Raw genomic sequence first — 14,185 nt, forward strand, 5'->3', positions numbered from 1 at the left:
CAGAACAAAAATATTTTTTATCAGCCATGAAACTGTATGCACATTACACATAATAATACATTGCAGATAACTGCAATGTATTATTATTATTATTATTAAATCAAATTAAACAGATCAGTAATAAAATATCAATATAATACTACTGAGATGTACTTAATAATAATAATGTGTTGGCCAACTTACTGGCCATAAATATTTTTTATCAGCCATAAAACTGTATGTGCATTATTTAATTAATATTATTATTATTCAATCAAATTATAAAATAAAAATCAGTAATAAAATATCACTATAATACTTGTGATGTAATTAATAATAATAATAATAACAACAATAATAATCATCATTATTATTTTTTACTATAATTTATGTTAGTTTACTTCTTTGCTTTTTATTTTTATTTGTTATTTATTTCTTCAAATGTTAAAAAAGGACAGACTTTGCAATTTAATAATCATGCTAATCCATATCATGTTCTCAAGGATTTTTAGAAAAAAAAAAAACACTGCTTCATATACTCACCATTGCAAATTTTTACTCTCATTTGATGTGTTGCAAGTGTTAATTTTGGATAGATAGATAGATAGATAGATAGATAGATAGATAGATAGATAGGTAGACATATAGATAGGTAGACAGATAGATAGATAGATAGATAGATAGATAGATAGATAGATAGATAGATAGATAGACAGACAGATAGAGAGATAGATTCTGCACTAATTATGACTTCACGGACTTGAGTTGAAACCCCCAAAACAAATATGGGATCATTTGGTAGGTTCAGCCAGGGACACACATGCAAAAACGCCCATGCCGCAAGTCACTACCTCCAAAGTATTCCAAACAGTTGCACAGCAAAGGAGTACATTCAGGATCAATCGTTTCTGACATTTGATGTGGTCATCATGCTAAAGTTTTAAACAAAATAAAGACGAAGTAAACATTGTTTTGAACAATATTTTGAATGGCAACCACGTGCAGGTGTTCCAGCGAACTAGAAACAGACTTGCCTGGCCTGCGGAAGGCCGTAACTTGTGCCGACGCCAACGCAAGGAAGACTGTAGACCACCTTTTTCACTGTAGCCTGATCGGGGAAGTTAAACATGACGGACGCTGAGGGAGGGAATGACATCACATGTTAAACAAGGGCCTACAGTACAGTACATCCAATTACGAGTAAACGTTTCCACAAACAACACAAAGACTTCAGAACAGGTAAACAAATGCTGCTTAGCAATCGTTCAGTCTCACACTATTCTAACTCTTGCGGCCATAATATAAATTCTTTTATAAAGAACAGAACATATCTCAAAAAGGCCAATGGGGAGGCACTATGTTGCACTATAAAACTGTGCCAGCACTGAATCTGGGAAAAAATGGCTTAAAAGCTTTTTGGTTGAATTTCGATTGATTTGATATCAAATTTCACACTCAAATTCAGACTCTTCTTTGATCTAAATACACGTTATCCATTAAGAAATAAAAAATTAAATAAAAACCCATGTTAGCCATGCTACTCTCCAGTGAAACTGTAACACTTTAAAGTAAGGTTCAGTCTGTAAAGATTAGTTAATGCATTAGGTATCATGAGCTAATAATGAACAATATTATTAAAATAATTTAATTACAATAACTTCTGCACATACTAAAATATTGTTACGTTATACAGTTCTGTTCAAATTAGGTCTTTTTTGTACTGTATGTTTTTAAAAGAAGTCTTTTATGGTTACTAAAATCTGCATTATCTGAATCAAAAATATAGCAAATATTGTTAAGTATTATTACAATTTAAAACAACTTTTTTTTTCTATTTTAAAATATTAAAAATGTAATTCATTCTTGTGATGGCAAAGCTGAATTTTTAGCAGTCTTCAGTGTCACATGATTATTTCAAAATAGTTTGGTAACACTTTACAATAAGGTGTCATTTGTTAACATTAGTTAATGTATTAAATAACACAGATTTATTACACTATTTACTAACATTTGTTAACGTTAGTTAATAAAAGTACCGTTGTTCATTGTTTGTTCATGTAAATTTACAGTGCATTAAATAATGTTGGCAAACACAACTGATTTTAATAATGCATTAGTAAATGCTAAAATTAACATTAACTAAGACTTGTTCATTTACTTAGTTCATGTGAACTAATGCAGCCAACTAACGTTAACTAATGAACCTTATTTTAAAGCGTTACCAATAAGTCTAATATGCTGATTTGGAGCATTTCTTTTTTTTCTATTATTAATGTTGAAAAGTTATTTTGCTTAATATTTCTGTGGAAACTATGATTTGTTTTAAAGAAAGCTCAAAAGAACAGCATTTATTTGAAAAAGTAATCTTTTGCAAACTTATAATGTCTTTAGGGTCATTTTTGATCAATTTAATGTATCCATGCTGAATAAAAGTTACATTTTTTTGTAAAAAAAAAAAAAGATGTTGACCCCAAACTTTTTTAACTGTAGTGAATATTAAGTATGAATTAACATCAATGTATTATGAACAACCGAAAATTCATGAACAATAGTATAATTTTTAAACTAACATTAACCAAGATTAATAAATGCTGTCAAACTGTTCATTATTAGTTCATGACATCTAAAAATGCATTAGCTAGTCTTAATTGTTAAAGCACCTTATTGTAAAGTGTTGGCCTACCAGTAAAACCTGGTCATCCATTTTTGAAGCTGGTTGACCAAGAAGTTTTTGCTGGTTAAGTAACAGAAAAAAAGGTAAAAAGTCTGTCACTGGGATGCTACGGTTTCAAAAGCTATTAATATGGGGTAAATAAGCTATTATTTACGCCTAAAAGATAACATATATCTTAAATTTGGCATATATATTTACTGTAGTTCATATTTGCGCCTCAGTTCAAGAGAAGTGGCAAAACAGATTGTGTCTTCCACTTTAATACCAGTTTAGAACGAAATAAATATGAACAAACATCTGGAGGAAACGTTCGGTTAAAAGAAAGAGTACAACTTACCGAAATCCGTGTCTCATGTAATCGTTCAATCAGTGTTTCAACCGCACAAAGATGTCAAAATAAAAGTTTGTCAGGTAACGTCACATTTACCTCCGAAAAAACATATTCGGTGACCAACTCGTTAGTCAGCTAGAATAATTAAATCTAGAGTGAAAATATATGCACCAGATAACATATTCATTATTTTTACTGTTCTTCATTGTTTAATTTATGTTTAAATAAATCCGTCAAGTTTTTATAAAAACCTCAATGTAAATGTTTACATTTCAAAAAATGAATCGGAGTAGAAATATAATTATGTAATTGTACCTTTATTATGAGTGTAATTTAAGCGTTTGTATACAAATCAGTTAAACGTAACCTTCAATGTTATAGTAATGTAGCACCAACTAACTCTCAGCATATTTTACAGCACTGAGAGATTTTCTTCTTCCTTGAGAAAATTTGGCATGTACTGTACCTGATACACTGCCCTCCAAAAGTTTGGAAACACCCCTGGCAAAGTGTGGTTTTGGACGAAATTAGCATAAATCCTTATCATTTTTTGGTGCAAATACATTAAAGTAACTTGACATTATCATTGAAGACCAGCAATATTAATTTTTATTTTGATTACATAATAATGGCAATATATACATGTCAAAGTCAGACACGCCCCTTTGCCAGCTGTGATGCCTGGTTACTGATTTAAACTTGGCCCAGGTTTTTAAAAGATTTTTGGGTCAGCACACCTTAATAACTTCAACAATTGATTGCCAATTAAGTTTAGAATACAATGAATTTAGGCCCAGATTATGCAGAGCTGTAATAGCTGCTAATGGTGAATACTTTTGATGAATCAAAAATGTAAGTTTTTTCTATGTATAAACATATGTTACATGTTTATGTAATAAAATATGTTTTCGTAGTTTGTGTGGTCCCTTATCAGTGCACAATTATCACAAATTAAAAAGGATTCATGCCAATATTGTCCAAAACCCAAACTTTTGGAGGCCAGTATATATATCCAAAATAATCGAATTGAACTAAAAATCGAATCATAAGCTTGTGAATCAGAATCTAATAGAATCGTGAAATTTGTGTCAAAACCCAGCCTTTGTAAATAAGTTAACTTCCCAGTGACAGCTTTTGTACCTTTTATTCTAAGAGTGCAAGACAGTGATCTTAATTTCTTTGTTATGAAATCGCTACTTTGAGCTCCCATTGTTTTTGTATTCACACAGTGTTAAACACATAGGACAGCTTTACTTCTGTTGGCCATGAAGATCTCCAGCGCTGTGTTCTGAAGCAGGAAGCGTCTGGTGAACACAGCTCGGATCTCGCTGAACATCCATTTGCCGTGAAGCCCCTCGGAGTAGACCAGCACCTACGCGCAGGTGAAAGAAAGAGGTACTTTAACTAAAGTTTTCCAGACTGTTTTTCAATACGTTGTCACACGTGTTATGATCGTTGCTCGGGAAACACATTCCGTAGTCGCAGTTTGATTGTCACTCCAATCATCGTGCCATGAAGCCACTTTGACGGAGCGCTGCGAAACATTCCATTCCCGTCAAAAATGTTGGCTGGTATCCATCGAGTGACGGCAGGCCAGGCTTTGATTATCTCAAAATGGAGGCATCTGTAAAAAGCCACTGCTTTCTGTTGATGATGCAAAGGCCCGTCTTTCTACCTTTCCTCCATTTTTTTTGACACATCTTTCTCTTGTGGGGCCGACGCACTCACCGTGCTGTTGGAACACAGTCCCTGTGGGGGTAAGGCGGGCGTAAATAATCAATACTAACATGGTGCTGGGGCAAGAGGGGGATCATTAGTGAGTTTCTCCTCGGAGACCCCCAGGGACCTCGTATGCTGGATCAAGAGCTTCATCTTGACAAGTGAGAATGAGCCAAACTCCTTCCCCACCTACCACCGCTTTAACGGACCTGAGGTACACAAACGCATGCGTACACACAGACATACTCACACACTTCAAGCCCAAAACAGAGAATGCCTTGTGTCATATAGATAAGAGCCTATTCCAGGTGGGTGCAGAGGTGAGGAAAGGTTCGGGACATTGTGTACAGCAACTGTGTGAAAGGGAATCGGGTAGGGTTAGCACCTAAAGCTGATAGAGAAACTGAAAGCTTCCACCAACCAGACTGGCCTTGCTTAATTTCTCTCTGGAATATTGTGCAACGCTGACACCGAAGAGCCTCCTGTCACTTCCGGGTCTCTGGGGCTTAATTAAAAATGGATTATATCAAAATGCTCACCATCCACCATCATAGGTACCCTCACTTCATACAAACATCCAACAACCAATGTTAGATGCACAGATAGGATTGCCTTCCTCTTTGATATAGCCATAGACCTAAAGTCTGTTATCAGTAGACCTAAACGCAAAGAGATAGATACAGGTTGTATGAAAAACAGTGGATTGGAATTTAGACTAGGTTTGGCACATTTGGTATTAGAAGTTCAATAACTGTCTATATGAGCGAACAATGGGGAGAGCAATAGCAGAACGACAGCAGAAAAAATAATGAAGGGAAACCATGACGTTAATCTGAAATAAATCAATAAATCAATAAATAAATAAATACAAAACACAATAATAATATTATTGTTATTTAATGACAAAATAATTACAAATTAATAAAAAATAACAATAAAAATTATTATTGGTAATGATAAAAGCAAATGTGTATTATTAAACATTATAACAAGAATAATAATACAAATAAAATAGTACACTAACAATTATAATAATAAATACATATTATACTAATAATAATTTTATTAACTGTTTTACATTATTATACATTATATTACCATATTATTTTATTTTTATTATATTATATTATATCATTTTTATTATTTTGTATTACTAATAATGATAAAAAATAATTAATAATAATGTAATGATGATAATGATTAAGATTATTATTATTAATGACAAGTAAATATACAGTAATAAAAATTATTGTTAATAATAAAAACAAATGTGAATTATTAAACATTAAGACACAAAAAATAATATAAAATAATATTATAATATTGTATAATATAATGTAATAATATTCAATATTATATTAATTAAATAAAATATTATGCTAAATATGATTAAAAAATATTACTAATAATTCTATAAATTTTCCATTGTATTAATAATAATAATAATAATAATAATTGTTATAATTCTTATTATAACAATGACACAAAATCAGCCATAAACAACAAAAACAATTAATATTAATAATAATAAGAAGAAGAATAAGAATAATAATAATGAAAAGCAAATAATAAATAACAACAGTTATAAAAAATATTATTGGTAATAATAAAAACAACTGTGTATTACTAAACAATAGCAAGAAAAACAATACAAAATAAAAATAAAATATTACATCAATAAAGATAATTAAAAAGAAATAAAAATAAAATTACACTAATAATAATTGTATTCATTATTAATTTTATTATTTTATAATAATAATAATAATAATCTTATTATAACAATGACAAAAAGTCAATCAGAAACAATAATAAATAATAAAAACAATAATATGATAAATAGTATAATAATAATGATAAAGAGTATAATATTTTAATAATAATTGAATGTAATAATCATGATGATAATGATTAATATTATTATTATTAATGACATTAAAAACTAATTATTATGAATAATAAATGATAAATAGTATTTCATTTTTTATTGTACATTAAAATATTTTTATAATAATACTAATATATAAAATAATATTATAAAATATTATATACTAAAAATAAATATATATTAATAACTGTTATTATTATCAATAGGGGTAGTAATTGATGACATAATAACGATTATACTACTACTGCTGCTACTACTACTACTACTAATAATAATGACAAATAAAATGATTACTAAGTAGTACTTTTTGTAGTAGCTGTTTTATATCTGAACAAAATGTAATTACAGTAAAAGGTGCTTGCACCCAATACAATAAAAAAGAAAACAAAGAAAAACAGAAACAAAACCAAATAATACAAGAGCTCTTTTTGTTTCAGTGGGCATATATTCAAATTCATATGCATCTACACATGCCCTCGCCTGTCTCTTCCTGTGACAAAGCGCAGGCCAAAGGTTCAGCCGACAACAAAAGATACTGCAGGAGAAAAAGCGTCTCAAAATAGGTCACATCAGAAAAAAATTTGTCATAACAACAGAGCTGGCACATCAAACATCAACAAGCCAGTGCCCCTGTAGACACAGAGGTCTTTGACAAAGTGCAGTCGTTATTCTCTCCCGTCTTTTTGTTCTCATAGCAGAGAAACAGAGAGAGAGAGAAGGAGAGAGAGAGCGAGAGAGAAGGACGGAGGCCCAGCTGTAAAAAATGGGGCTTAATGAACCTGTCTGGCTGGGCTGTCCGCTGCCTGTCAGAGGTGTCACAACGGTGACGAGTGTCAGGGACGAGCGGCCCCGGGTCCCAGACAGGCCTGCCAGCTGGAGGCTTCTGCCCCAATCTAATCACACCAGCAGCAGCCGAGCAGGAACAGGCTCCAGGCTTTTACCTCACTGCTCACGGCCTGTCAGCACACACACAGGGGCCGTACAGCTACCTAGTCCACGTTCGGATGCTCCATGTGCTGTATATGCAGCTGTTAGGGTTGCAAAAGGTTCCTAACAGATGCATATTAACATCAATGCAATTTCGGAATAATGCAATTGTTTTGAAATTTGGCACCTGTATATAAACACTGGGCCCCTATTGATGATTGGCCCCACATTTCTTCTTGTTGTGTTCCTGTTAACAGCTATTATTAAGCATGACATCCAAGCCAAATCTTTTTCACCATTTTTATTCCTCAAAAGACGCCCGCCGAATGGAACGTTATGACAGGGGCGAATACATCAAAAAGATCCGTCATTTTTAAACCGGACACAATTTTTCACACAGCCCCTCGAGAGATGAGTGCAATCCCTCTCCATGTCAAATGTGTGCTGAGTCTGGCCGGGGATAGAACAGCCAGCATGACTGATATGTTTATAAAGCCGGTCGTCTGTCGCACTGACAACCTGCCATCATAGCACCTCTGCTGGGCTCTCTGCAGATTTGTCTAATAGGCTTCCACTGCTGGGACTGAACGTGTCTCTGTGTGTGTGTGTGTGTGTGTGTGGAATGAGAGAGGGGAAAATGTGTCCAGAAAGTGAGAGCACTTGTCTCGTCTCAAGAATGGTGACTACTCCCTATGGTGCGTGAGAGAAAATGTATATATGAGCTAAAGAGGTTCAAACCCACAGCCTAACAGTCATTTTACCTGCACACAGATACTTTTAAAGGAACAGTGCACCCAAAATGACAATTCTGTCATTGTTTACTCACCCATATGTTGTTTTTACATGTTAATAAATGTTCTTAATTTTTTTATTACTAAAAATAATAAAACACTGAAAACAAAAGCAATGTACATGACATTATAAAAAAGTCAAGCACCTAAAAAAAAACAAACAAATAAAACTACCATAAATGTATTGCCCAAATGACTATGTCTGAAAATAAATGACTAGAGGTTTAATAATAAACAATAATAATAGTTTCTATGTTAATAAATATTCATACTTTTTTATTACAAAAATAATAAAACACTGAAAACAAAACCAATGTACATGACATTTTAAAAAGCCAAGCACCTAAAATTAAATAAACAAACAAATAAATACATACATACAAATGTAGGTTTAATATAATAATAATAATAATAATTAAATTACCATAAATGTACAGCCCATGTGACTGTCTAAAAAAATAAATGACTATTAGTTTAATAATAATAATAATAATAATAATAATAATAATGTTTACATGTTAATAAACATTCATTTTTACATTTGTACATGATATTTTTAAAAGTCAAGCAAATTAATACATAAATAGTCCATGTGACTAAGTCTGAAAATAAATGACTAGAGGTTTAATAATAATAACAACAACAATAATAAAAATTATGATAATAATAATAATAATAATTTTATTATTATAATAATAATTTAAAGTTAATATATGTTCATTTTTTATTACTAAAATGAATAAAACACTAAAAAAGTACATGACATTTTAAAAAGTCAAGCACCTATAAATAAATAAATAAATAGCCCATATGACTATGTCTGACAATAATAATATTAATAATAATAATAATGTACATTACATTTTCGAAAGAAGTCAAGCACCTAAAAAAACCCCAAACAAACAAAATAAATGAATACAATTACCATAGAGGTTTATTATTATTATTATTATTATTATAGCTTCTCTATTTAATAAATGTTTATGTTTTTATTACTAAAAATAAGAAAACACTGAAAAAACAAACAATGTACATGACATATTTAAAAGTCAAGCACCTAAAAAAAAAAAAAAATTAAATTACCATAAATGTACAGCTTATATGACTATGTCTGAAAATAAATGAATAAAGGTTTTTAATAATAATAATAATAATAATAATAATAATAATAGTTTTTACATTGTAATAAATGTTTAATAAATGTTTATTACCACTACTACTATTACTACTACTATTAATAATAATAATAATTGTTGTTGGTGTTGTTGTTACAGTTTTAATATTAATAAACATGTATTTTTTAAATATTTAAATTGTTTCCTGTTATATTATTATTATTACTATTATTATTATTACTATATTATCAAATCAAAATTCTTATTCACTGCAAATCTTAACCTAATCTTGACTAGCTCTCAAATCTCATTAAAACTTAAATGCATTGTGATTAATTACGTGTGTGAGAACCAATACACAGTAAAACAAACAAACAAAAAAAACATATGGCCATTAAGTTGTGACGTGTTTTTACAGTACTTTAAATTGACAAAATAAGTCATACAAGGTTCAATTCATTTTTTGAAGCCAATTTTAATGTAATGTAAGTTGTAAAGTTGATTGCACTTAAATATTTAGGGAAGCAGCTTATTTTTTAAAGTGTAATTTTTGGTACAAAAATGCTGTGACATGTCATGGGTGAACTGATGACAAATTGTATTTGTGGGTGTATTAAACAGAAATTAAAGAGGCCTTTAAAACAATCCCTGCCACTCAACAGCAGCAACAGACACATTACGAAAAGCCTGAGCGACTTTTGTAGCTTGTAAAAGGCCTTTACTGCATGCAGGCTAAAGTGTGTCTGCTGTAAGGGGCAGCTGAGTTTGAAAGCAGACATGCTGTGGCACTGTAGTCATAGAGAGGAAAGACCAGCACAGTATGTGACAGTCTTTACCAAAGGCTGTGTTTGTGAACAGGTGGGGGTCTGGACTGTTTACCGCCGGCTGTTGCTGGCTACTGGCTTCACGAGAAATAGCACAGGATGACAAGGTGTGACTACTCCAGTCTGTCCACCATGTGTATGAATGTGTGTGTGTGTGTGTGTGCCCTCTCACCTAGCCTTGTCGCTGCCAAATTCATTCTTACATACTTCTTCCTCAGAGCCACTGCTGCCCTTTCAACCTCAATTTACATCACAAGGAAACTAATTTTTGTCTTTTTGGTCAACATGTGCTCCAAAAAAGTGTTTGTAATCAAACATACCATAAATGGGTTCATTCTGAAAGCCTGCAAAGGATTATATTTTTCACAAAAATATTAAGCAGCAAAACTGTTCTTACCTTTGATAATAAATAATGTTTCTTGAGCACCAAATCAGCACATTAGAATGATTTCTGAATGTTTGTGTCACAAAGAACAGCTGAAAATTCAGCTTTGAAGGCACAGTATGTATTTTCACCAGTAGATGGCACATATTCAAAACAAAAAACCCAAAAAGTCGTAGTTTGATTACCTCTGCGACAGACGGAACTCGGGAAGAAATCATGTTCATGAATGAGCTAATGTATTTAGGAGTTATTAATGTTACTGTGGTATGACGTAGGGTGAGGCTGAAAGTCACAGAAGCAAAACGAGGCTGTTGGAGCGATTGCTAATGAGAGACCAGCGCGCCACACCGCTCAAAGGCAGCGGAGCTTTTATTATGCCAAACTCGACCGCTTCCAGTCATGCGTATGTGGGGTAAAGCAGGGCGATTTTATCATACTAGATACATTTGAGTGTGTTGAAAGTTGTTATTAAGCAACTCTAATAAAACGCATAACATATTAAAGTTAATTCAAAAAAAAAAAAAAAACGGAAATCGAGGGTGTATGACCTCACTGGCAGGCGATGCAATGGCAAGGTACAGGACATTAGTTTAAATTGCATATTTCTCTGTATTTTAACATTCTTGGAAACATCTGGGATAATGTTACATACACCAGTTCACATAATACAGTTGAAGTCAAAAGTTTACATATGCCTTGCAGAATCTGCTAAATGTTAATTATTTTACCAAAATAAGAGAGATCATACAAAATACATGTCATTTTTTATTTAGTACTAACCTGATTAAGATATTTCACATAAAATACATTTACATATAATCCACAAAACAAAATAAGAATTTAATTTATAAAATTGGCCCGGTTCAAAAGTTTACACACACTTGATTCTTAATACTGTGTTGTTACCTGAATGATCCACAGCGGGTTTGTTTTATTTTTAGTGACAGTTGTTCATGAGTCCATTGTTTGTCCTGAACAGTTAAACTGCCCGCTGTTCTTCGGGTCCCACAAATTCTTTGGTTTTTCAGCATTTTTGTGTAAAAGCCGGGGGGTGAAAACTTTTGAAAAGGAATGAGGATGTGTACATTTTTTTTATTTTGCTTAAATATTTTTTTTTTTTAAATTTAGTACTGTCCTTCAGAAGCTACAGAAGATACTTACATGTTCCCGAGAAGACAAAATAAGTCAAATTTACCCCGATCTTCACATTTACCAAATTTAACAGTCATTGTTAGTAAGGGCTCAAATACACAAAAATGCTGAAAAACCAAAGAATTTGTGGGACCTGAAGGATTTTTCTGAAGAACAGCAGGCAGTTTAACTGTTCAGGACAAACAAAGGAACCATGACAAAACTATCACTAAACAAAAAAACACAGCTCTGGATCATTCAGGTAAGAATACATAAGATTCAAGCGTTTGTAAACTTTGAACAGCATCATTTTTATATATTCAACTATTATTTTCTCTTGTGTACTATATGTCTTTTATGTGAAATATCTTATTCAGGTCAGTACTAAATAAAAATAACATGCATTTTGTATGATCCCTCTTACTTTGGTAAAATAATTAACATTTTGCGGATTCTGCAAGGTGTATGTAAACTTTTGACTTTAACTGTAACACTGTTCTAGCACATATTGTGCCTTTAAAATATATTAAATCAGAAAGCATATCTTTTAAGTTCAAAAATATTACTGCTTTACTCTATATTTGATCAAACATCTAAGAAGTGAGTTATTTCACTTAAAAATTGCTGAATACACTTTAAAGTTGGGCATCTGGAACATAGCTGAGCACAAGTGTAATTTAATATAATTTAATGCACAATGGCTGATTTAAAGAAATGAATAAAAGACTGGACTCTTTCAGAACCATGTTAATAAACAAAAATAAAGCACGATTAGTGAAATCCATCGATCTATATCTCAAACTGTTTACCAGAAGTTTCTGTAGACCCTTTTAAAAGATGAAAAACACTCAAGTGAAAGGAAAACACACACATACACACACACACATCAAAGGATGTATTTCCCATCTGATCTCTTCTATTTGTGACATGTGCTTTAAGGAGTGAAAATAAGCAAAATTTAAAATTCCTTCAGATTATCAGAAGCCCCTCATTGGACGCTCCTCACGGAATCCATTTTTCAGCCCCAGTAAAGGGAAATGGCTCCCAGAGCAGGTATCTCCGGAAAGAGGATGTGGTTTTTGCATAATCACTGTCAACATACATTTAGGGTGTGTGAGAGCGTGTGTCGGGGTGACACGGTTTCAGTCGCGAAGCGAGACCGCGGTGATAAACGGATGAATATGAGCTCTGCTCGCTGCTCAGATCACTGCCTAATATGTCCAACCCAGTTTGTCAATAATGGTTTTGCTGCAAGGGCCGTATTTCAGGCGTACTCTTGAGGTTGTGCGTGCCATGAAAACAGATATGTTACTGATGGTGGAATCTTCATGCGGTTGAGCCATTTTGTTTTTCATTAAATAATGCTTTGTGTGGAAATGAGAAGCTCATCAAAAAAACAAAATGGCTACAAAAGGAAACAATGAGCAGAAAGAGGCACATAAACGTCCCCGCTGGCACATATGTACACATGCAGCTAACACTAATCTAGATAAACAGCTTGAGAGGCCTTGTGTTAAGGGCTTTTTAAAAAGACGGAGTGTAATTTTCTATGGGGTCCATTTGCTGAGCCAACACTAATGGCCCTTCTTAAGAGACTCATCACGCTTAAGATGACAAGAATCGCACTGGCCTGATGAATAGCCTCTCTTCAGCTTGACACAGAGAAGTTGCAAACAAAGCACTGTGCTTTTCACAGTAAAGAGATAAACTACATGACCAAGAATACGTGGAGATCCCTACCAGCGAACACAAACGAATCTCAGACTATTTTTTTCTGTAGAACTGCACATATCTTTGCTCTTTCAGCATCAAAATGCGCTTCTCACGAACGAGGTCCACACAGAGGTGATTTACAGAAATTGCTGTGGAAAAACTAGCCTATGCTGTACAAAAGCCAGACCTGAACACCTTTTGGATGGGTTCTCAACAGCTGACCTCACTGATGCTTGTTAAAGCGAACAAATCCCTGCAGCCATGTTCCAGCATCTAGTGGAAAACCGTTCCAGAGCTGTTATTGCTGCAAAGGGAGAACAAAGTCTCTATTAAGGCCAATGGTTTTGAAATCAAACGTTCAACAAGCTCATATTGGTGTACTGTACACAGAGCTGGGTTGTAACTAAATTCATGTAATCTGGATTACGTAATCCAAAAAAGTCCTCGTAATTAGAGCATTTTACATTTTATAATGCTCGTAATCAGATTACAGTTACTTTTTAATGGATAACTTGATTACATATGTGACCCTTGACCACAAAACCAGTGATGAGGGTTATTTTTGTATACATAGCTGAATAAATAAGCTTTCCACTGATGTATGGTTTGTTAGAATAGGACAATATTTGGCTGGGATGCAACTATTTGAAAATCTGGAATCTGAGGGTGCAAAAAAAATCAAAATATTGAGAAAATCACCTTTAAAGT

The 14,185-nt window shown here is 32.7% G+C and overlaps 1 protein-coding gene across 3 annotated transcripts in view; it reads right to left on the reverse strand.

Annotated features, from left to right (window-relative positions):
* nbeab (neurobeachin b) overlaps positions 1–14,185 on the reverse strand; it is a 366,342-nt gene that overhangs the window by 71,899 nt on the left and 280,258 nt on the right. For 2 of the 3 annotated variants that reach the window (XM_051129640.1, XM_051129642.1), the window contains 2 exons: positions 4,239–4,356; positions 1,014–1,116 (listed from right to left, as the gene is read on the reverse strand). In XM_051129640.1, the coding sequence (XP_050985597.1) occupies positions 1,014–1,116; positions 4,239–4,356 (221 nt within the window). Of the gene's footprint in view, positions 1–1,013; positions 1,117–4,238; positions 4,357–4,771; positions 5,241–14,185 lie in introns of those variants that run through there. The other variant, XM_051129641.1, reaches the window with a different exon arrangement.

Source organism: Labeo rohita, chromosome 15, assembly GCF_022985175.1.
Source record: "Labeo rohita strain BAU-BD-2019 chromosome 15, IGBB_LRoh.1.0, whole genome shotgun sequence".
Lineage (NCBI taxonomy): Eukaryota > Metazoa > Chordata > Actinopteri > Cypriniformes > Cyprinidae > Labeo > Labeo rohita.